At 47.4% G+C, this 24888-nt stretch overlaps 1 protein-coding gene across 1 annotated transcript; it reads left to right on the top strand.

Moving 5' to 3' along the window:
• The first annotated feature begins 10019 nt into the window (after positions 1 to 10019).
• LOC125538671 (ABC transporter B family member 19-like) lies at positions 10020 to 16432 on the top strand. Its single transcript, XM_048701941.1, has 10 exons — positions 10020 to 10467; positions 10572 to 10626; positions 10735 to 10910; positions 10985 to 11185; positions 11526 to 11785; positions 11868 to 12184; positions 12262 to 12485; positions 12691 to 13516; positions 13640 to 13881; positions 15007 to 16432. The coding sequence occupies exons 1-10, from the start codon at positions 10186 to 10188 to the stop codon at positions 16213 to 16215; spliced, it is 3792 nt and encodes a 1263-aa protein (XP_048557898.1). The 5' UTR covers positions 10020 to 10185; the 3' UTR covers positions 16216 to 16432.
• The last annotated feature ends 8456 nt before the right edge of the window (positions 16433 to 24888 follow it).

Genomic DNA, 24888 nt, shown 5'->3' with positions numbered 1-24888 from the left:
ACTCTTACGTGAGTTCGCACTAAAGGTGGCTAGCGGGTGTCTGTCTCTCCTACTTTAGTCGGATCGGATTCGATGAAAAGGGTCCTTATGAAGGGTAAATAGCAATTGGCATATCACGTTGTGGTCTTTGCGTAGGTAAGAAACGTTCTTGCTAGAAACCCATAGCAGCCACGTAAAACATGCAAACAACAATTAGAGGATGTCTAACTTGTTTTTGCAGGGTATGCTATGTGATGTGATATGGCCAAAAGGATGTGATGAATGATATATGTGATGTATGAGATGATCATGTTCTTGTAATAGGAATCACGACTTGCATGTCGATGAGTATGACAACCGGCAGGAGCCATAGGAGTTGTCTTAATTTATTTATGACCTGCGTGTCAACATAAACGTCATGTAATTACTTTACTTTATTGCTAACCATTAGCTGTAGTAGTAGAAGTAATAGTTGGCGAGACAACTTCAAGAAGACACGATGATGGAGATCATGATGATGGAGATCATGGTGTCATGCCGGTGACGATGATGATCATGGAGCCCCGAAGATGGAGATCAAAAGGAGCAATATGATATTGGCCATATCATGTCACTATTTGATTGCATGTGATGTTTATCATGTTTTACATCTTGTTTACTTAGAACGACGGTAGTAAATAAGATGATCCCTCATAAAATTTCAAGAAAGTGTTCCCCCTAACTGTGCACCGTTGCGACAGTTCGTTGTTTCAAAGCACCACGTGATGATCGGGTGTTTGATCTTAACGTTCACATACAACGGGTGTAAGAAAGATTTACACACGCGAAACACTTAGGTTGACTTGACGAGCCTAGCATGTGTACAGACATGGCCTCGGAACACAGAAGACCGAAAGGTCGAGCATGAGTCGTATAGAAGATACGATCAACATGAAGATGTTCACCGATGTTGACTAGTCCGTCTCACGTGATGATCGGACACGGCCTAGTTGACTCGGATCATGTAATCACTTAGATGACTAGACGGATGTCTATCTGAGTGGGAGTTCATAAGATGAACTTAATTATCCTGAACATAGTCAAAAGGTCTTCGCAAATTATGTCGTAACTCGCGCTTTAGTTCTACTGTTTAGATATGTTCCTAGAGAAAAATTAGTAGAAAGTTGAGAGTAGCAATTATGCGGACGAGGTCCGTAAACTGAGGATAGTCCTCATTTGCTTCATAAAAGGCTTATGTCCTTAATGCACCGCTCAGTGTGCTGAACCTCGAACGTCGTCTGTGGATGTTGCAAACATCTGACATACACGTTTTGATAAATACGTGATAGTTCAGTTAAACAGTTTAGAGTTGAGGCATCGAAGACGTTTTCAAACGTCGCGAAACATATGAGATGTTTCGAGGGCTGAAATTGGGATTTCAGGCTCGTGCCCACGTCAAGAGGTATAAGACCTCCGACGATTTTCTTAGCCTGCAAACTAAGGAGAAAAGCTCAATTGTTGAGCTTGTGCTCAGATTGTCTGAGTACAACAATCGCTTGAATCGAGTGGGAGTTGATCTTCCAGATGAAATAGTGATGGTTCTCCGAAGTCATTACCACCAAGCTGCTAGAGCTTCGTGATGAACTATAATATATCAGGGACATATATGATGATCCTTGAGATATTCGCGATGTTTGACACCGCGAAAGTAGAAATCAAGAAGGAGCATCAATTGTTGATGGTTGGTGAAACCACTAGTTTCAAGAAGGGCAAGGGAACAAAGGGATACTTCATGAAACGGCAATTCAGCTGCTGCTCTAGTGAAGAAACCCAAGGTTGAACCCAAACCCGAGACTGAGTGCTTCTGTAATAAGGGGAACAGCCACTGGAGCAGAATTACCCTAGATACTTGGTAGATGAGAAGGCTGGCAAGGTCGATAGAAGTATATTGGATATACATTGTGTTGATGTGTACTTTACTAGTACTCCTAGTAGCACCAGGGTATTAGATACCGGTTCGGTTGCTAAGTGTTAGTAACTCGAAATAAAAGCTACGGAATAAACGGAGACTAGCTAAAGGTGAGATGACGATATGTGTTGGAAGTATTTCCAAGGTTGATCAAATATCGTACGCTCCCTCTACCATCGAGATTGGTGTTTGCGTTGAGCATAGACATGATTGGATTATGTCTATCACAATACGGTTATTCATTTAAGAGAATAATGGTTACTCTGTTTATTTGAATAATACCTTCAATGGTCTTACACCTGAAATGAATGGTTTATTGAATCTCGATCGTAGTGATACACATGTTCATGCCAAAAGATAGTAATGATAGTACCACCTACTTGTGGCACTGCCACTTAAGTCATATCGGTATAAAACGCATGAAGAAGCTCCATGTTGATGGATCTTTGGGCTCACTCGTTTTTGAAAGGTTTGAGACATGCGAACCATGTCTATTGGTGTATATGCATGAAGAAACTCCATGCAAATGGACCATTTGGACTCACTTGATTTTGAATCACTTGAGACATGCAAATCATACCACATGGGCAAGATGACTGAAAGCCTCGTTTTTCAGTAAAATGGAACTAGAAAGCAACTTGTTGGAAGTAATACATTTTGATGTGTGCAGTCCAATGAGTGCTGAGGCGTGTAGTGGACATCGTTATGTTCTTACTTCACAGATGTTTGAGTAGATGTTGAGTACATTTACTTGATGAATCACGAGTCTGAATTATTGAAAGGTTCAAGTAATTTCAGGGTGAAGTTGAAAGATCGTCGTGACAAGAGGATAAAAGATCTATGATATGATCATAGAGATGAATATCTGAATTACGAGTTTGGCACAGAATTAAGACATTGTGGAAATTGTTTCACAACTAATACAGCCTGGAACACCATAGTGTGATGGTGTGTCCGAACATCATAACTGCACCCTATTGGATATGATGCATACCATGATGTCTCTTATCGAATTACCACAATAGTTTATGGGTTAGGCATTAGAGACAACCACATTCACTTTAAATAGGGCACCACGTAATTCCGATGAGATGACACCGTATGAACTATGGTTTAGAGAAACCTAAGCTGTCATTTCTTAAAAGTTTGGGGCTGCGACGCTTATGTGAAAAAGTTTCAGGCTGATAAGCTCGAACCCAAAGGATAAATGCATCTTCATAGGACACCCAAAACAGTTGGGTATACCTCCTGTCTCAGATCCGAAAGCAATAAGGGATTGTTTCTAGAATCGGGTCCTTTCTCGAGGAAAAGTTTCTCTCGAAAGAATTGAGTGGGAGGATGGTGGAGACTTGATGAGGTTATTGAACCGTCTCTTCAACTAGTGTGTGGCAGAGCACAGGGAGTTGTTCCTGTGGCACCTACACCAATTGAAGTGGAAGCTTATGATAGTGATCATGAAACTTCAGATCAAGTCACTACCAAACCTCGTGGGATGACAAGGATGCGTACTACTTCAGAGTGGTACGTAATCCTGTCTTGGAAGTCATGTTGCTAGACAACAATGAACCTACGAGCTATGGAGAAGCGATGGTGGGCCCGGATTCCGATAAATGGCTCGAGGCCATAAAATCCGAGAGAGGATCCATGTATGGAAACAAAGTGTAGACTTTGACAGAACAGCTCGATGGTCATAAGGCTGTTGAGTACAGATGGATTTTAAAAGGAAGACGGACAATGATGGTAAATGTCACCATTAAGAAAGCTCGACTTGTCGTTAAGATGTTTTCCGACAAGTTCAAGGAGTTGACTACGATGAGACTTTCTCACTCGTAGCGATGCTAAGAGTCTGTTGGAATTATATTAGCGATTACTGCATTATTTATGAAATCTTGCAGATAGGATGTCAAAACATTGTTTCCTCGACGATTTTCTTGAGGAAAGGTTGTATGTGATACAACCGGAAGGTTTTGTCAATCCTGAAAGATGCTAATAAGTATGCAAAGCTCCAGCAATCCTTCTAGGGACTGGAGTAAGCATCTCGGAGTTGGAATGTATGCTTTGATGATGATCAAAGATTTTGGGTTTATACAAAGTTTATGAGAAACTTGTATTTCCAAAGAAGTGAGTGGGAGCACTATAGAATTTCTGATAAATATATGTTGTTGACATATTGTTGATCAGAAATGACGTAGAATTTCTGGAAAGCATATAGGGTTATTTGGAAAGTGTTTTTCAATGGAAAGCCTGGATTAAGCTACTTGAACATTGAGCATCAAGATCTATAAGGATAGATCAAAATGCTTAATGGTACTTTCAAATGAGCACATACCTTGACATGATCTTGAAGGTGTTCAAGATGGATCAGTCAAAGAAGGAGTACTTGCCTGAGTTGTAAGGTATGAAGTTAAGACTTAAAGCTCGACCACGGCAGAAGAAAGAGAAAGGACGAATGTCGTCCCCTATGCTTTTGTCATAGGCTCTATACGGTATGCCATGCTGAGTACCGCACCTGATGTGTGCCTTGCCACATATCTGGCAAGAGGGTACAAAGGTAATCTAGGAGTAGATCACCAGATAGCGGTCTAAATTATCCTTAGAGGAATAAGGATATGTTTCTCGGTTATGGAGGTGATAAAGAGTTCGACGTAAAGAGTTACGTCGATGCAAGCTTAACACCTATCCGGATAGCTCTGAGTAGAGATACCGGATACGTATAATGGAGCAACAATTTAGAATAGCTCCAAGTAGAACAGTTATTTGAAATGGCTCCAAATATAGCGTAGTAGCTGCATCTACAAGATGACATAGAGATTTGCGAAGTACATACGGATCTGAAAGATTCAGACCCGTTGACTATAACATCTCTCACAAGCATAACATGTTCAAACCCAGAACTCATCGAGTGTTAATCACATGTAATGTGAACTAGATTATTGACTCTAGTAAACTCTTTGGGTGTTAGTCACATGGGGATGACCTTGAGTGTTAATCACATATCGATGTGAACTGGATTATTGACTCTAGTGCAAGTGGGAGACTGTTGGAAATATGCCCTAGAGGCAATAATAAATTAGTTATTATTATATTTCCTTGTTCATGATAATCGTTTATTATCCATGCTAGAATTGTATTGATAGGAAACTCAGATACATGTGTGGATACATAGACAACACCATGTCCCTAGTAAGCCTCTAGTTGACTAGCTCGTTGATCAATAGATGGTTACGGTTTCCTGACCATGGACATTGGATGTCGTTGATAACGGGATCACATCATTAGGAGAATGATGTGATGGACAAGACCCAATCCTAAGCCTAGCACAAGATCATGTAGTTCGTATGCTAAAGCTTTTCTAATGTCAAGTATCATTTCCTTAGACCATGAGATTGTGCAACTCCCGGATACCGTAGGAGTGCTTTGGGTGTGCCAAACGTCACAACGTAACTGGGTGGCTATAAAGGTACACTACAGGTATCTCCGAAAGTGTCTGTTGGGTTGGCACGAATCGAGACTGGGATTTGTCAACTCCGTGTGACGGAGAGGTATCTCTGGGCCCACTCGGTAGGACATCATCATAATGTGCACAATGTGATCAAGGAGTTGATCACGGGATGATGTGTTACGAAATGAGTAAAGAGACTTGCCGGTAACGAGATTGAACAAGGTATCGGGATACCAACGATCGAATCTCGGGCAAGTATCGTACCGCTAGACAAAGGGAATTGTATACGGGATTGATTAAGTCCTTGACATCGTGGTTCATCCGATGAGATCATCGTGGAACATGTGGGAGCCAACATGGGTATCCAGATCCCGCTGTTGGTTATTGACCGGAGAGTCATCTCGGTCATGTCTGCATGTCTCCCGAACCCGTAGGGTCTACACACTTAAGGTTCGGTGACGCTAGGGTTATAGAGATATTAGTATGCGGTAACCCGAAAGTTGTTCGGAGTCCCGGATGAGATCCCGGACGTCACGAGGAGTTCCGGAATGGTCCGGAGGTAAAGAATTATATATAGGAAGTGCTATTTCGGCCATCGGGACAAGTTTCGGGGTCACCGGTATTGTACCGGGACCACCGGAAGGGTCCCGGGGGTCCACCGGGTGGGGCCACCTGCCCCGGGGGGCCACATGGGCTGTAGGGGGTGCGCCTTGGCCTATATGGGCCAAGGGCACCAGCCCCAAGAGGCCCATGCGCCAAGAGAAGAGGGAAAGGAAGAGTCCTAAAGGGGGAAGGCACCTCCGAGGTGCCTTGGGGAGGAGGGACTCCTCCCCTGGCCGCACCCTTCCTTGGAGGAAGGGCCAAGGCTGCGCCTCCCCCCTCTCCCTTGGCCCTATATATAGTGGGGGGAAGGGAGGGCAGCCCACCTAAGCCCTGGCGCCTCCCTCTCCCTCCCATGACACATCTCCCTCCTCCCGCAGCGCTTGGCGAAGCCCTGTTGGAATCCCGCTACTTCCACCACCACGCCGTCGTGCTGCTGGATCTCCATCAACCTCTCCTTCCCCCTTGCTGGATCAAGAAGGAGGAGACGTCGCTGCTCCGTACGTGTGTTGAACGCGGAGGTGCCGTCCGTTCGGCGCTAGGATCATCGGTGATTTGGATCACGACGAGTACGACTCCATCAACCCCGTTCTCTTGAACGCTTCCGCGCGATCTACAAGGGTATGTAGATCCACTCCTCCCTCGTTGCTAGATGACTCCATAGATAGATCTTGGTGACACGTAGGAAAATTTTGAATTTATGCTACGTTCCCTAACAGTAACCACAAAGGAATTTGAGATATTGCAGACTGAAATTTGTGCTATCTGAATCCGGCCAATCCTATTTTCTGGAGAGATTATAGTTCAAATGGTAAGTCCTGTTGATGCGTGTCCATGATGTATGAGCTTTATTTGCCCAGTGTATGTAATTTTTTGTTTGTGTATGCTTTTATTATCACTGGTGGGTATAATCTGCTGCAATTTCTTTATTGTATAGTGTAGGATTATTCTTTGTTTCTATGCCTTAGTCTCTTTATTGTATAGTGCAGGTTTTTTAGAGGCGATAGTATAGAGTAGGATAATTCTTTGTATATTGTATATCGTTGAAATGGGGGCAACACGCCCAAACATTATCTGGACGCCATCCGAACGAACAAACATGTGCAGTCAAAGCGGACCTTAATTGGGCTGGTCAACTTAATATTTAGCGGATCCCAAACGATGTGGCCCACCGCAACAACGGCTCTTAGCACACCGTTAACAGGCCGAAAGCTCGATAGGGTCGTATAAATGGAAATGGCCTGCGGGCCCTAGTAGGCCGAAATAAATGTCAATTTTGTCTCGGCCCTTTTACTTGACGGGCCAGTAAGAGGCCGAAAGTGTTTTGGGCCAGAAGAGGCCCAATTTGCAAAGTAGGCTTTTAACAGGCTGAAAGTCGTGTCGGGCTGAAATTGTACCCTGCGGAACGTGGGCTGCTAATGGACCCAAATACAGGTTGCACCGTCAAAGGCCCAACTGTTGTGCGGGCCGTTAACAGTCTGAAAGACAAAATGGGCTAGGAATTGGCCCATTTACCTAATGGGCCAAGGAAAGGCTAAAAGTCACAACGGGCTAGAAGTTGGCCCAACTGCAGAATGGGCCGAGAAAAGGCCGAAAGACGTACAAGGCCATTAACAGGCTGAAACTGACGATGGGCTGCTAATAGGCCAAAAGAAGGCCAGACAGTAATTGGGCCCAAAGATGTAGCAGATCCTTAATGGGCTGGAACTGACGATGGGCTGGAAATTGTCAAATCTAGAATGGGCCTTTGATGGGCCGATAGTGTGTAACTTGTATGGGTCGTGCTTGTGAATGGGCCTGACTCAAGTAGGCCACTAATGGGCCGGCCAGCTAATTTTGTCAGGCCCAGCCTTTTAACCTAAACGGGCTACTGTTGGTCCGAGGCACGTGTCGACGTACCATAGGCTTGTCCCGTCCACTCGCTTGATGACACTTGTCCCAACCCGGAGCTGACATGTGGATACTAAGGCGAATCAGAATTTTACACGTGGAAAATCCCCATAGGTCCGGGCGGTTAACGGTTTATCGGATCCAAACCGAAACCCGATAGCTTAATGACGACCCGTTACGGTGGATGCCACGTGTCGGTTACCCTTGACGAAAGACTTTCATGACGCGCTATTTATCGTCATGGAAGTGGACACTTCCGTGATGATAATTTTGGTATTTTCATGGAACACTTCTACGACAACACAGGTATGACTATCTTGATTCTGTCATAAAATCGTCATGGATATACATGCATGACAGAAAATGTGACCTACTGTGAAAGACATATATTATCATGGAAATGCGTTTTTTTGTAGTGTTGGGACACTCAATTGCACCAACAAGTAATCACAATATGAAGCCTAAGGAGGCAATAACCACAAGTGTTGGAGATGAAGATGTATCCCGAAGTTCACTACTTGGGGGTGCTAATCTCCTTTGGGAGGTGGAGCAGAACAATACCCTCAACGAACATGAATGTCTTACTTAGGTCATTGAGTGCCTCGGCCAACCAATGCCCACCCACCCTTCACTAGTGGTAGTTCTTAGGGTGAACTCCAAACCCTCACACACTTTACACGAGCACAAATGTACAACTAGGAAGCTTAAGAAAGTACGCCATTCACTTGCAGGAGTATATCTTGGACATGTCAATTATGTTATGGTTGGTGTAGAGTGTAAGCTTAAGAAAGTACACCATTCACTTGCAGGAGTACCTCTTGGATATGCCAATTATGTTATGGTTGGTGTAGAATGTAAGCTTCTGAAAGTACACCATGCACTTGCAGGAATACATCTTATATATGCCAATTATGTTATGGTTGGTGTAGAGTGTAGACAATTTTCAAAGGTGGAAAATTTACATAGTGTTCACTGTTCACACATACAAATCATAGATAAATACAACTAAGAGCAACTCTAGCAAGTCGCCATATTGGTCCTTATGTTGGCGATTTTGGCAAAATAAAAGGCACTCTAGGAGAGTCGCATAATCGTTATAATTTACGGTGCACACTCCATATCTGGCGTCAACTTTTCTTCCTCTCTCTCTCTCGCTCAATTCTGTGCATTGTCGCCGTCTTTTAGGCTTCCATTTTGCATTGGATCCATGTCGTTTGGGCTGGCATTAGGGAGTCTGGTTGGACGGCGATTTTATGACCAAGTTGTTCTCCTAGACGTTTGAGGAGGGTTCGAGTGGCCCGAACGTTTGAGGAGGGTTTGAGTGTTCCGCTTATAGATGCTCTTAACGCATCATCACTGAAGATCGTAAAAAGTCAAGCAAACTTTACATTTAGGAAAGAGGGTAATTTAGCCATGTTTTGAAATTATATTTAAAATATAAGAATATAATTTCCACATCTTGCTTCTACATCCTTAATTCTTTTTAAAAAAAATTCCTAACACTTCAAAATAGGGTAACCGAGCTTCTTCAAATGTCGAGTCGTATTATAAGAAACAATTCCTTATTTAACACAATCTTAAATTTCGTTTCCTTGTTTGATATTGATTTTTTTTTCTTTCCTATCTAACAACGAGTCTAAATTTTATGCCTTTATGACACTTTCATTCATTTTGAGTCTAAATGACACCTGAAAAGACGCATTTGCCCCTCATGTGGTATATGTGCGTGTGGGCAGTAGCGCACACATACAGTGCAAGGGCAGTAGCACACACGCAACACACTCATAGGCAGCAGCACATTCACAGGCAGCAGCACGGATGCACACAACACATAGGTACGCAACAACACACACATGTACACGCGCGCGCACAGACGCACACACAAACATATTACATGAGGGCAAAAAGGTCTTTTCAGATGTCATTTGGGCTTAAATTGAACAAAAACTGTTATAAAAGGCATTAAATTTAAACTTGTTGTTAGATAAGGAAGAAATTATTTCTCGATGTCAAATAAGGCATAAAATTTAGATATGGTGTTAAATAAGAAAGTCTCTTCATTTATAGCCCTGTCCTATCATGTCATCTCCGATGTTAAATAGGGCATAAAATTTAGATAGGCTCACATTTGATTTCCCCAAAAATTAGCACACTGCAACAGCCCTCTCGCTTTGCAGTATAAGAGAACGGAGCGAGGACCGCCGGGAGCAGGAGCAGGGGGAGGGGCTCTGGTGTTAACATTTCGGTGGGTTTAGATCCAATGCCAGGGCGGTGAGGTGCTCTCGTGGTTGCGGAGCTCGCGGCGGAGAGAGATAGAGGAGTGATAATGGCGGAGGAGACAGGGAAGGCGGAGGCGTCGGCCGGGGCTGCGAGCTGCGGCGGCGGCGGGTGCGAGGCGGTGAAGAAGAGGGCGGAGCAGAGCGTGGCGTTCCATGAGCTGTTCAGCTTCGCCGACCCGCTCGACTGGCTGCTCATGGCGGCGGGGAGCGCCGGCGCCGTCGTGCACGGCGCCGCCATGCCGTTCTTCTTCCTCCTGTTCGGCGAGCTGGTCAACGGCTTCGGCAAGAACCAGCACCACCTCCGCCGCATGACCGACGAGGTGTCCAAGGCACGTATTTCCGGAAAATCTCTCATCCCCTCTGCGGTTTGCCATTTCTGTGCTCGCTCTAGTTACTGACGCTCAATCTGACTGCCTCACTCTGCGCCCTGCAGTACTCGCTCTACTTCGTCTACCTCGGCCTTGTCGTCTGCGCATCCTCGTACCTGGGTGAGTTTTCGCCCTGCTCCGCTCACGCCTCCGCGCGCATTCTTGCCGGCGTTGCGGCATGGTGGTTCTAACTGCGCGCGCGCATGTCTGCTCTGTGTGTCCGTTCAGAGATCGCGTGCTGGATGTACACGGGCGAGCGCCAGGTGGGCGCGCTCCGGCGGCGGTACCTGGAGGCCGTGCTGCGGCAGGACGTGGGCTTCTTCGACACCGACGCGCGCACCGGCGACGTCGTCTTCAGCGTCTCCACGGACACGCTCCTCGTCCAGGACGCCATCGGCGAGAAGGTCTCTAGCGCGCCGTAGGCATATAGCTCCGGCCTCCTCCTCGTGTGACTGACGATGGACACATATCTACGCAGGTCGGCAACTTCATCCACTACCTCGCGACGTTCCTGGCTGGGCTCGTCGTTGGGTTCGTCTCCGCCTGGCGGCTGGCGCTGCTCAGCATCGCCGTCATCCCTGGCATCGCGTTCGCCGGCGGGCTGTACGCGTACACGCTCACCGGGCTCACCTCCAAGAGCCGGGACTCGTACGCCAACGCCGGAATCATAGCCGAGCAGGTACTGTTTCTGCAGCGCCATTATCATCCCACAGGGATACCAAAGCTGGTCGGGTGGGCAAGAAGAAAACTGTGGGCTCTAGCTCGGACCGCTTGGTCAAAGAGTCAAATGCTACGCACATGCCCTGAGAATGATTTCATTTTGGATTTCTGCCGGTTTCTTGGTAGATCCAATCGGCCTTTTCCGATGGATGATTTCTCGTTTCATGTCCTTTTTTTGCCCTTTTCCTGAGACATCTGCTGTCAAATGTCAATCATGCTGTACTTCTTTTTTACCCGATTTTGATTGATGTAAATAAGCGAGTGTAATTCTGACGACGAGGTGTTCATCTGCTCTGCAGGCGATTGCCCAAGTGAGGACGGTCTACTCCTACGTGGGGGAGTCCAAGGCCCTGAATTCCTACTCGGAGGCGATTCAGAGCACCCTGAAGTTGGGGTACAAGGCCGGGATGGCCAAGGGGCTCGGCATTGGGTGTACCTATGGGATTGCCTGCATGTCATGGGCGCTGGTGTTCTGGTACGCCGGCGTGTTCATCAGGAGCGGCCAGACAGACGGTGGAAAGGCGTTCACGGCCATCTTCTCCGCAATCGTCGGCGGCCTGTAAGCCCCCGACTTTGGACAATTCTCACAGTTCTGCAGCTTGCTTTCGGTGAGAAAACTCACCCAAATTCGTGAATTGCAGGAGCCTTGGACAGTCGTTCTCGAATCTTGGTGCATTCAGCAAAGGGAAGATTGCCGGTTACAAGCTGTTGGAGGTGATAAGGCAGAGGCCGACCATAGTTCAAGACTCAACCGACGGGAGGTGCCTGGATGAAGTCCATGGCAACATTGAGTTCAAGGAAGTGTCCTTCAGCTATCCATCCCGCCCGGACGTCATGGTGTTCCGTGACTTCTCGCTCTTCTTTCCCGCCGGGAAAACGGCAGCTGTGGTCGGAGGCAGCGGTTCTGGAAAAAGCACGGTCGTGTCTCTGATAGAACGGTTTTACGATCCTAATCAGGGTAAGCACATGAATTGCACGCCGAAATGACTATGTAAGTCGGCTTTGTTTAACCGGTGGCTGTGATTGTTGTTGCAGGACAAGTTCTGCTCGATAATGCGGACATCAAGTCGCTGCAGTTGAAATGGCTGAGAGATCAGATTGGTTTGGTGAATCAAGAACCCGCACTCTTCGCGACCACCATCATTGACAATATTCTTTATGGCAAGCCTGACGCCACAATGGCTGAGGTTGAGGCCGCGGCTTCGGCTGCCAATGCCCATAGCTTCATTGCTCTTCTTCCAAATGGGTACAACACTCAGGTGGGTTGCACTTCTGGCTCAATTGCAGTCTTATTGTTTACAGCCTGTATTTTGTGATTTGACATGACTAGAATGAAATCTTAGTCCATACTTCTGACCATGCTAATTGAGTTTTGAATCATGTGCGTATAAATTTTATCGTGTCTATGGTCTTTTTACTTCCAAAAACTTGTTGAATCCAATGATAAATCTACTTTATTAACAGGTGGGAGAACGAGGACTTCAGCTGTCCGGTGGCCAGAAGCAACGAATTGCCATTGCACGTGCAATGCTCAAGAACCCAAAGATCCTTCTCCTTGATGAGGCAACTAGTGCTCTTGATGCTGGTTCAGAGAGTATTGTTCAAGAGGCACTTGACCGCATAATGATCGGTAGGACAACTGTGGTGGTTGCGCACAGGCTCTCAACCATACGGAATGTTGACATGATCGCCGTGATCCAGCAAGGGCAGGTTGTTGAGACGGGTACTCATGACGAGCTCCTCGCCAAAGGAAGCTCTGGTGCTTACGCAGCTCTCATCAGATTCCAGGAGATGGCAAGAAACCGCGACTTCCGTGGGGCATCCACCCGCAAGAACCGGTCATCTCGCTTGAGCAATTCGCTGTCCACTCGGTCACTGAGCCTCAGGTCGGGAAGCTTGAGGAACCTGAGCTACTCATACAGCACCGGCGCAGATGGCCGCATTGAGATGGTCTCGAACGCCGACAATGACCGGAAGTACCCGGCGCCAAAAGGATACTTTTTCAAGCTCCTCAAGCTAAATGCTCCGGAATGGCCCTATACGGTGCTGGGGGCGATCGGATCCATCATGTCTGGCTTCATTGGCCCGACATTTGCCATCGTGATGAGCAACATGATTGAAGTGTTCTATTTCCGGGACCCCAACGCGATGGAGCGCAAGACTAGGGAGTATGTGTTCATCTACATCGGAACCGGGTTCTACGCGGTTGTCGCGTACCTTATCCAGCATTACTTCTTCAGCATCATGGGCGAGAACCTGACCACCAGGGTGCGGAGGATGATGCTTGCAGGTATGGCGAATTCACAGCCTTGTTCCTAGCAGTTGTACAATTAGTTTCCATGATCTCTGCAGAGGGAGAACTTGCATTGTTTGATCTGAGGCACCACTTATAAGCTATAGCCATTGTATGCAGTTATCTTGAGGAACGACGTGGGGTGGTTCGACGAGGAGGAGAACAACTCGAGCCTGGTGGCGGCGCGGCTCAACACGGAGGCCGCGGACGTGAAGTCGGCGATAGCGGAGCGGATATCGGTCATCTTGCAGAACATGACATCGCTCCTGGTGTCCTTCATCGTCGGCTTCATCATCGAATGGCGGGTCGCCATCCTCATCCTCGTCACCTTCCCTCTCCTTGTCCTGGCCAACTTTGCTCAGGTAAAAAACCCAATTGACATATATTACGAACTAAAACCATGTCAGTTAAGTATTTCCGAATCGAGGGAGTAATTTTTGGAGATGTTTGCTGGATGAGGAGAAACCGCCTAGGTAGCTGAGTAGAGTAGTTCTTCACGGTAAGCCAAGTTCCTTTGCACAATAACCTCGGCCTGCACGGCGTCACGCCGTTTTGGGCGCAGGCGGCCGTTGCAGGCCCGGCAGCTCAGTTAGTTCTAGACGAGAGTACAATTGAATTCACCATCACCATTCACCAGCATGGTATGCGATGGTAGCTAGGATTCGTGGCCCATGCCGTTGCCACTGCCTCTGCCATAAATTACTGTGCGAGGCATGTGCCGGAGCTCGCTCTCCACTCCCTGATCCCTTGTTTAATTCCGGCCAGATGCTTCCCACTCCCTGGCCCGTGTCACCTACAGCACCCGCCGTAAACAACTCCCAGAAACCTCCGGGCCACGCTTACGTTACCTTAGGCTCCAGGCCCCGCGATGCTTTGTCGCACCAGCTGCTGCTGCTTCTTCAGTTGTGGATGCGATGAGATGGTCGTGTCCGGGCATGGCCCTGTTGCTGCTCGTTGGGCGCCATGGTCCCGGTGGGTGCTCGCGACACTGTCAGTTGCGAGCTTGCACGGCCGCCTCGTGCGAGGGAATCTGGGGCCTTTGCTCGCAGTGGCGCACATGGCGATCATGCAGTGCAGGCCCTGACATGACGCCGTGCTCTGGTGCCGCAAGGACTGTGCCGCCCCGGAACCAGAGCGCCGTGCCGCGCCTTTTTGTTTTCGCGCTGCTGCGGCCGGAACTGCGTTGCTCGCGCGCAATAATTTCGTACTGCGATTCGTAAAGATTACATGATGCCATGCTGGTGCGTACCTGCGCGGCGCGTGCATGAAGCCTGTCAGACTGGCAGTCACCATGTGCCCAGCCGCGGCTCTTGCGTACTGAAGCGGATATCGCCACGCATCATCACTCATTGCTCACCACTAGCACGAAGTACGTAGCAGTAATAGTATTATTATTGTTCATTGTTGTTGCGATTTGCATGTGTTGTTTCTGCCGCGTACGTACTGTTCAATTCAATGACGATGATGTGTGTGTTGGCACTTGGCAGCAACTGTCCATGAAGGGGTTCGCCGGCGACACGGCCAAGGCGCACGCCAAGACGAGCATGATCGCCGGGGAGGGCGTCAGCAACATCCGCACCGTGGCGGCCTTCAACGCGCAGGACAAGATCCTGTCCCTCTTCTGCAGCGAGCTGCGCGTGCCCCAGATGCACAGCCTGCGCCGGAGCCAGATCGCCGGCGTGCTCTACGGCCTCTCGCAGCTCTCCCTCTACGCCTCCGAGGCGCTCATCCTCTGGTACGGCGCCCACCTCGTCCGCCACCACGTCTCCACATTCTCCAGGGTCATCAAGGTCTTCGTCGTCCTCGTCATCACCGCCAACTCCGTCGCCGAGACCGTCAGCCTCGCGCCCGAGATCGTCCGCGGCGGCGAGTCCGTCCGCTCCGTCTTCGCCGTCCTCAACAGCAGGACGCGCATCGACCCGGACGAGCCGGAGGCCGAGCAGGTGGAGAAGGTCCGCGGCGAGATCGAGCTCCGCCACGTCGACTTCGCCTACCCGTCGCGCCCGGACGTGATGGTCTTCAAGGAGTTCAGCCTGAGGATCCGAGCTGGCCAGAGCCAGGCGCTCGTGGGAGCCAGCGGGTCGGGGAAGAGCACCGTCATCGCTCTCATCGAGCGTTTCTACGATCCCATGGCCGGGAAGGTCATGATCGACGGCAAGGACATCCGTCGGCTCAACCTGAAGTCTCTCCGTCTCAAGATCGGCCTGGTGCAGCAGGAGCCCGTCCTGTTCGCCACCAGCATCCTGGAGAACATCGCGTACGGCAAGGACGGCGTGACGGAGGAGGAGGTCGTGGAGGCGGCCAAGGTGGCCAACGTGCACGGCTTCGTCAGCGCGCTCCCCGACGGCTACAGGACGCCCGTGGGCGAGCGCGGCGTGCAGCTCTCCGGCGGGCAGAAGCAGCGCATCGCCATCGCGCGCGCGGTGCTCAAGGACCCGGCCATCCTGCTGCTGGACGAGGCGACGAGCGCCCTGGACGCGGAGTCTGAGTGCGTGCTCCAGGAGGCGCTGGGCCGCATCATGAAGGGCCGGACGACCGTGCTGGTGGCGCACCGGCTGTCGACCATCCGCTGCGTGGACTCCATCGCCGTGGTGCAGGACGGGCGCGTCCTGGAGCAGGGCGGCCACGGCGATCTCGTGGCGCGGCCGGACGGCGCCTACTCGAGGCTGCTGCAGCTGCAGCTGCACCACGGGTGACGATGGATGGGTTTGGCGTCCTGCTCCGGCATGGCGGCTGTAGATACAGTGTAGACCGAGGCGAGCTTTGATCGACACTCCGATGAGCAACAGAGATTTGCTGTAGTGCGGCGGCGGCGGCCCAGATGGTGATAGGTGTTAGCCGGAAGAACTAGTGTTCTCTTTTCTCTGTAACCGATCAGGATTATGATGAAGGCCACGTTACATTTTGTTCCAACTTGCACTTATGTCCGGCTTCGGCAGAGTTTCTTTTTCGCAGCAGAATTGTCGTTCTCCTCGTTGTCTACTTGGTGATGTTGGTCCGGAGGTGTGATCTATGAACGGCAGCTTGACACAGAGGACATGGATGTGCGATGGCGGTGGTAGATTTTCTGAGATCGGGACGCCGATGGCCACGATCCCATCAAAAGGTACGCGGGCGGCAACGTCGGCCTGCTGCGTCCTGATATGGTGGTTTTCTGCTCAGGACGCGCAGTTGAAGGCGTGTTCCTGCTCTGCTAGTTGAGTGCCGAGAGAGGGTTGGGGATCTTGGATCTTCATATCCAACGGCAATGACGGGTATGTTTTGCTGAGTGATTCTACTGCCATGAAAGAGAAAGCCGAAGCATGAGGGTGCGGGACTGCCGGAGCGTCCCGACTGCTGACTCGGGATTTGGCGGTGCGGCGTCCTTCCTTCAATCTCCGGTGCAATGTGTGACGACGACCTTCGCTGCTCCGAGCCCTTGATGACGGCCAAGCTTTGTCGCGACTTAACTACTCCCTTCATAAACTAATATAAGAGCGTTTAGAATGCTAAAGTAGTTATCTAAACATTTTTATATTAGTTTACAGAGGAAGTACATGCTTGTGCGTGCCATCTCATCTCAAATACCGTATTATGGATATAGCCGTTGGACCGTGGAAAGTTATTGGGAATCACATGATAACTTTAAGCCAAGGCCAGATGTGCAGTGCAGCACAACCCCGCCTCCCCCTGCGTCGCCTCCTCTGAGGCGACTCAGGGGTCAACCCTAGCGCCGCCGCCGTGTTTCCCCCTCTCCTTCCCTCCCTCCGCCGCCGCCTGAGGGCCTTCGAGGCGCGGGTGCTCGGCCCCAATGATGGTGACGGCGGGATCTGGCACTCCTCTTCGGTGGAGGGCCTTGGTTCCCCGGCCGCTCTGGTGGGCAGCCTCCCACGGCCGCTGGCGCAGTGACGGCTCCTTGTAATCCGTCATGGCTCCATGTAGAAGATCCGCCCCTGCTCCAATCTATTCCGATCCGTGCTGGCGCCGGTCCTTGGTGGCTGCTTTCGGCGTCCCCTATTGCCGGCCTGGCGGATCTGGCGTGTGGGTGAGGTTCCGAGGGAAATCCCTGGCTGGCGCGGTGGCCTCCCCAAAGTCGACGCCTTTGGCGCCGATCCCCTTCCCGGAGGCTTTGGGGTGGATCCTCTCCCTTCCGCCTCCTCCTCGAGCTATGGTGAAAGCTTTTGTTCCCCTGTTCTGGGCGTCGACGGCACCCTGGTGTCATGTTCCTTCTTGAAGGCGGCGGCTGGGAACAGCTCTTGGTGGCGGGGCTGCTGGCGGCGTGGTGGCGGTGCGCTTCGGCCTTCTACTTGGTGCTGCGCTTTGCTTCGCGGGACCAGCGGACGGTTTCTTTGGTGGAGCAGTGCTTCATCCATACATTGATGGTGACGGATCTTGACGGCGTGGCGCAGTGCAGATTCGGAGTTCGATGTGGGAGGATGGACTCGCGCAGGAGGACGACGCTGTCTGGCGTCGTGGTGGCGTCGATGACAGAGAGATCTGACACGGTAGATGCAACAGTACAGCTCTGAAGGTGGACTTGTGGTAGGTGGCTGCGGCGGCCTTATACCCAGCATGCGTCTTGGTTGAGGAGTGTGCTGGACTGGTAGGTGCCCCATACCAGGCAGGCGTCCTGGTTGGGACCTCAGGTCTTAGATGTTTAGGTTTGGCTACGATGTCTGTTTGGTATTAGGCCTAAGCTATCAGCGCCCCTTCATCAATTGGATAGGTGTAGCGACAATTGTTGCTTAGACGATGGCTTTAGTCTTACTGTTGTATGACTTTGTAAGGTCTTGTGAGAATAATTAATAAAGTGACCGATGCATCGTCCAGATGCAGAGGCCGAGGGTCATCCTCCTTTTCTAAAAAAACATGATAACTTGAATTTGGCGGTGCTTCTCAAGCATTGATCTGGACCTCTGGGGTGAAAACTCGAGGTCTGACCCATTTTGGTTATATTTGACAATGGTGATGTTTTTGTGCCGTTTCCTTGTTAAAGACACTGTTTGGATTTCTTTGGACTTGTTCTTCAGGATGAAAATTCATGATCTAATCTTTGGTGATCAGACTCGACGACAGCGGCACTTCAACGTTGTTCCCTTTTTAAAAGCTTTGTCGTTGAAGCATCCTTCTTGTTATACTGGTGATGTTAAAAGATGGCCAGTGCATATATGGTTGTTGATGTAGATTTCTTTTATCATTGTTTTAAAACACTCTTTATCTTTTACTTTACTAGGATATAACTTCAATCTTGTTTGATTTTTATTAGTTACCGGTGTGATTTTATGTGTGCATGCTGATGATGATTGTGTGTATCTTAATTATACAGAGCCAAGTTCGTGCTCATTGTGTTTGTATCTGCTTAATGTGCTTCATTTTAATCTAATAAAATTCACCCTTTATCATAAAATCTAGTTCAAGTAGATGGAAAGCTTGGCCGAAGTTCTGATAACCGAATATTTGAAGAGAGAAACCAGTTAAACCACAAACTCGTGTGAAAATGAACCAAGACTGACAAACCGGTTCAAGTAGATGCAGCATCCATGATTTGCCGCACTCGAGGAGATGAAATATTTAACGAGCGCCCAGCCACAGGACGACTGACAAACATATCCACCAAGATTCAAGGTGGTGACTTTCAGTATGTAGATACAAGATGGGAGGGTCGGTGGTTACCAAGAATCCGGCGACGTCCAGCCACCGCCGACTCCCTATATGCACGTCGGTGATTCCCGTGAGCAATCCGGTGCCGCCGCCACGGTCGCCGTGGGCAAAGGTAGTTGTCGGCGTGCCTTATACAGCGTGTTTGGCAAAGATAGTGTAACCAAACAAGCCCATCCTTTGGTAATCGGATTTAAGCCCAGTTCAAACGCACGGGCCTCTTTGGGTCAGCAGATAAAAGGAAAATTCGGGAGCAACTAGTTGACGAGCGCTTCTTCGGAAGCCTCACAATGATCAACACCACTTGGCGCGTTCTGTGCGCTCTTTCTAAATTTTTATTTTATTTTTTTGCACATATTTTTGGCTTTTTAAACAGTTTTTTGAGTTTTTCAACGTTTCGGTTTTTCATCGGTCTTCCTCAGTTTTTGGATAAAAAAAAATTTAAATTTTTTTGCGTGAAAAAACGTGTTTTTGTTTTTTCTTTCTTTCTTTCGTGAGTCACGGTTTTGCTTCCGTGTGAGGCATGGTTTTACTTTCGTGAGAGTCATAGCCATGCCTCTCGAAAACGAAAAATAAATATGTTTTCTGTTTTTTTCCTTCTACAAGAGGCACGGTTTTGCTTCTGTGAGAGACATGGTTGTGCTTTCGCGAGAGTCACGACCGTGCCTCTCGGAAACGAAAAAACGCATTTTCTGTTTTTTTTTCTTCCAAGAGAGTCACGGTTTTGCTTCCGCGAGAGGCGCGGTTTTGCCTTCGCGAGAGTCATGGTCGTGCCTCTCGGAAACAAAAAAATGTGTTTTCTGTTTTTTTTATTTCACGGGGGCACAGTTTTGCTTTCGCGAGAGGCATGGTTGTGCTTTCGTGAGAGGCACGACCGTGCCTCCTAGGAAACAAAAAAAAACGCCTTTTCTCTTCTTTTTCTTCCTTCCGCGAGAGACACGATTTTGCTTCCGCGGGAGGCACGGTCGTGATTTCACGAGAGGCACGGGCGTGCTCCTGGTTCGGTTTTTTATTTTATTTTTTTCGTGAAAAAAAGTTCGTCAAAACCTATCAACATGGGATCTAGTTTTGAATATCTTGACACGAGGAATCCAACGGTGAAAACGATTTCAGATTTGGACGCACAGTTTAAGAGATAAAAACGGTTTCAATAAACAATTCTACAAAAAAGGAAGACTTTCAGGTTGCGACAAGTAACGCGCTGCAACCTGGAAAGATGGAAGTGATCTTTACAATGTCTACTTCTCAATTAGTGATTTGGGGAAAATCCTATACGACACATTCTGCGTCAAAATGTTGGGGCATCGCACACTCTTTCTTAGCGATCGAACGAGACGGGCCGGCCCAGCGTTCCACCGATCCGGGTTTTGGGAACGGCCGGTTTCCCCGGTTTGGGAACCTTCTAGTAGGTTCCTGAACCAGTTTTTTTTATTTCATTTTTCTTTCTTTCATTTTTCCTGTTTGTTTATTCTTTTCTCTCTTTTTTTGTGTTCTTTTCTCTCTTTTTTCCTTTTTCTGTTTTTGGAAAAATGCTCTTGAATTTCAAAAAATATGTGATTTATCATGATTGTTCAAAATTTCAAAAAATGTTTTTTAAATTCTGTTCAGAAATTCAAAAAATGTTCGTGCTTCTCAAAAATTGTTCAGAAATTCAAATTTTGTTCAAAACTTCACAAATTTTGTTCAGTATGACAAAAATTGTCTCAAATTTATTATAATATTTGGGTTTCCAAATTTTGTTTGGGAGTTTAAAAATGTTCGCGTTTTTTTAAATAATGTTCATGTTTTCCAATTTTGTTCTGGGATTTCCAAAAGTGTTCACAATTTTTTCAAAAATTGTTCGTGCTTCGAATTTTGTTTTGGGGTTTCAAAAATGTTGGTGTTTTCAAATTTTGTTCGGGAGATTAAAAAAAGTTCCCATTTTTCATAAATGTTCGCGTATCCTAAAACTGTTTTGCCATTCCAAAAATGTTTTAGTTTTCTAAAAAATGTTTATATTTTCAATTTTTTGGGGGGAGTTTAAAAATTGTTTCCATTTACAGAAATTGTTTGTGTTTTTCGAAATGTTTGAGTTTTTTCAAATATACACAATTTTGAAAAGTGTTTATGGTCTCGAACAGAATTCACTTTTTCTCCAAAATAAAATTTCACGTTCAAAATTTGAAAAACATCGCTATCCGTGCTTTGTTTGGTTCTTAAGTATTTGTGCTGCTCATCAAAATACCTAGCTCGCTAATTCAAGTGGTAGTAGTACTATTTCTGAATCACGTGGTCTTGTGTTCGAATCCTGCTTGGCTCATTCTTTTTTCTTGTGAGCCTAGAAAGCTAATATAAACTTAGCTAAAAAAAAGAAAGCTAATATAAACCGACTGTGACCGGTTTTAGAACCTTATGTGTGTTTTCCCCCATTTTCCCTTGTGTATTTTAAAAACACATACTAACTTTTCTAAATACAATTTGAACACTTTTGGTACATAGGTTGAACATTAATCACATACATGTTCAACATTTTCCCAAAGTACACGTTCAACTCTTTGTCAAATGCACATTGAACATTTTATTAATACATGGTGAACATTTTCTTAACACACATTATATTTTTCATAAATGTTATGAACATTGTTTTTAGTGTGCAAAACATTTGTTAAGTGTTAGATTTTTTAAATGTTAAGAAATTTTTAATGGTCTGAAAAGTTTTAAAAAAATTTACGCAAATATTATTTCACAGTGTATAAACATTTCTTTAAAATGTCATGAACATTATTTGAAACACGTCAATTATTTTAAGGACTCCGCTACAATCTGATGTCAGACATGGCAAATTATGTTCACTGATCATGGCAAGTTTAGATCATCTACAATCGGACCCGCCATACCCGCCCCAAACGCCTGGACGGGCTGCCCGGTGAATTTCCGGATGAAAAAACTCCACCCAATCGGGCGTCCCATATCTGGCCCTAACGCCAAGACTGATCGCCACTCCCCATACCTGACCCATATATGGGGCGGATATGGGGACACCCGGGTGCCACGTCAGACTGACCGCTAGGGCCCGTGATAACCCACAAGTATAGGATATCGCAACAGTTTTTGAGGGTAGAGTATTCAACCCAAATTTATTGATTCAACACAAGGGGAGCCAAAGAATATTCTCGAGTATTAGCAGCTGAGTTGTCAATTCAACCACACCTGAAAGACTTAATATCTGTAGCAAGTATTTAGTAGTAAAGTACTATGGAAGTGTAACACCCACGATGCGGCTATATCTCCCACGTGTCGGGGCACGACTTAGAGGCATAGCCGCATGGTAGGTTTGTCGCAAGAGGGGTAATCTTAACACAATTCCATGTACCGAATAAGAGAGGGATACAGAGTTGGCTTACAATCGCCACTTCACATAAATACAAGTTAAACATACATCATTGAGAGTACAACCAAAGTTCGACTACGGAACCAAAATAAAAGAAGACAACCCCAAATGCTAGATCCCCAATCGTCCCAAATGGGCTCCACTACTGATCAAAAGGAAACGAAACAAAACAATGACCAAGATCTTCATCGAGCTCCCACTTGAGCTGGGTTGCGTCATCTGCACTGTATCATCGGCACCTGCAACTGTTTGGAAGTATCTGTGAGCCACGAGGACTCAGTAATCTCACACCGCGAGATCAAGACTATTTAAGCTTATGGGTAGGGAAAGGTAGTGAGGTGGAGCTGCAGCAAGCACTAAGCATATATGGTGGCTAACATACGCAAATAAGAGCGAGAAAAGAAGTGATCCTGTAACTACTTACATTCAATCATAACACAAGAACCGTGTTCACTTCCCGGACTCCGCCGAGAAGAGACCATCATGGCTACACACGCGATTGATGCATTTTAATTAAGTTAAGTGTCAACTTCTCTACAACTGGATATTAACAAATTTCCATCCGCCCATAACCGCGGGCACGACTTTCGAAAGTTCAAAACCCTACAAGGGTGTCCCAACTTAGCCCATCACAAACTCTCACGGTCAACGAAGGATATTCCTTCTCCCGGGAAGACCCGATCAGTCTCGGAATCCCGGTTACAAGACATTTCGATAATGGTAAAACATGACCAACAAAGCCGCCCGAATGTGCCGACAAATCCCGATAGGAGCTGCACATATCTCGTTCTCAGGGCACATCGGATTGTCCAAACTTCCGGTAGGCCAGCCCAGAGTTGCCCCTGGTGGCCACCGGCGGCTGACAGGTTGGACCAACACTCAGAGGAGCACTGGCCCGGGGGTTTAAAATAAAGATGACCCTTGAGTCTGCAGAACCAAAGGGAAAAAGGCTTAGGTGGCAAATGTTAAAACCAAGGTTGGTCCTTGCTGGAGGAGTTTTATTCAAAGCGAACTGCCAATGGGTTCCCATAACACCCAACCGCGTAAGGAACACAATATCAAGGAACATAACACCGGTATGGCGGAAATTAGGGCGACAAGAGTGGAACAAAACACCAGGCATAAGGCCGAGCATTCCACCCTTTACCAAGTATATAGATGCATTAATTAAAATAAGAGATATTGTGATATCCCAACATATCCATGTTCCAACATGGAACAAACTTCATCTTCACCTGCAACTAGCAACGCTATAAGAGGGGCCTGAGCAAAAGCGGTAACATAGCCAAACAAGGGTTTGCTAGGAAAGGTGGGTTAGAGGCTTGACATGGCAATATGGGAGGCATGATATAGCAAGTGGTAGGTAGCGCGGCATAGCAATAGAGCGAACAACTAGCAAGCAAAGATAGAAGTGATTTCGAGGGTATGGTCATCTTACCTGAAATCCCGCAAGGAAGAAGAACGAGTCCATGAAGAAGACAAATGGGCATAGCCGAACGGATCCTCACAACTCCGGAACGAAACCGAAGCTAACGAGAGAGGCAACCCGGAAAGAAGCAAACAACATAGTATACAACCACCACATAACCATGGCATGATGCACAACCAAGTATGATGCATGTCCGGTTTAAAAATGCATGGCATGGAAAACAGCATCAAACAAAACTACAAATTAAGTGGAGGTCAATATGCAACCAGTTGCATATTGAAGAAACACCACATTTAATTATTTAGTTCTCTCCCGTTTAAACCACTCAACAAAATTAAATGTTGTTTAAACATGGCAAGAGGTGAATCATATGAAAACTACACGGTTAGGCATTTTAAATGAGGCCGGAAACATCAAACAACAATTCCGGTAAATCCTCATGTGCATTAGCAATTTAATGCAACAACAATTTAAACATTTTAAAAGTTTTTATCATGATGCGGATGACATGTGCAAGTTTTATGTAATTTTTATTAAATGTTGACATGAGCATTTGTCATCGTGGCGGAAACAAAAGGGGTTCCACGATAACGATAACGAAAACGGTGCCACGGCAATGTTCCGGTTCCGGTAACTCGATCGAGATACCGATGCAAAGGAGAAGTGTGCGGATGCATGCAAAAGATGGTGGGGCGCTCCCGGATACCGGGTGTCCCATGAGTCGATGGCATGGAAGCGAGAGACACTACAGACATGGTGCAGACAAAGGGTGCATCTCATACAACACAAGCAATCGTTCTCGGACGATCGTCTCAGGGTTATACCTTCGAAGCGTGCGTTCTCAGACGGTTCGGGTTCGATGGGATGTCGACTGAAGTAGACGTTCATGGGTCGTAGTGGGAAGTAGTCGTACTCGTGAACTTGTCAGATCCA

Source organism: Triticum urartu, chromosome 2 (assembly GCF_003073215.2).
Source record: "Triticum urartu cultivar G1812 chromosome 2, Tu2.1, whole genome shotgun sequence".
NCBI lineage: Eukaryota > Viridiplantae > Streptophyta > Magnoliopsida > Poales > Poaceae > Triticum > Triticum urartu.
This window is presented reverse-complemented; position numbering and strand designations above follow the sequence as displayed.

What these genes read in the sequence shown, in the direction of transcription:
- LOC125538671 (XM_048701941.1), top strand. Translation starts at nt 10,186, where the DNA reads ATGGCGGAGGAGACAGGGAAGGCGGAGGCGTCGGCCGGGGCTGCGAGC. An exon ending in CCGGAATCATAGCCGAGCAG is followed by an intron (nt 11,186 to 11,525) that starts GTACTGTTTCTG and finishes TCTGCTCTGCAG; the next exon opens with GCGATTGCCCAAGTGAGGAC. An exon ending in TCCTGGCCAACTTTGCTCAG is followed by an intron (nt 13,882 to 15,006) that starts GTAAAAAACCCA and finishes GGCACTTGGCAG; the next exon opens with CAACTGTCCATGAAGGGGTT.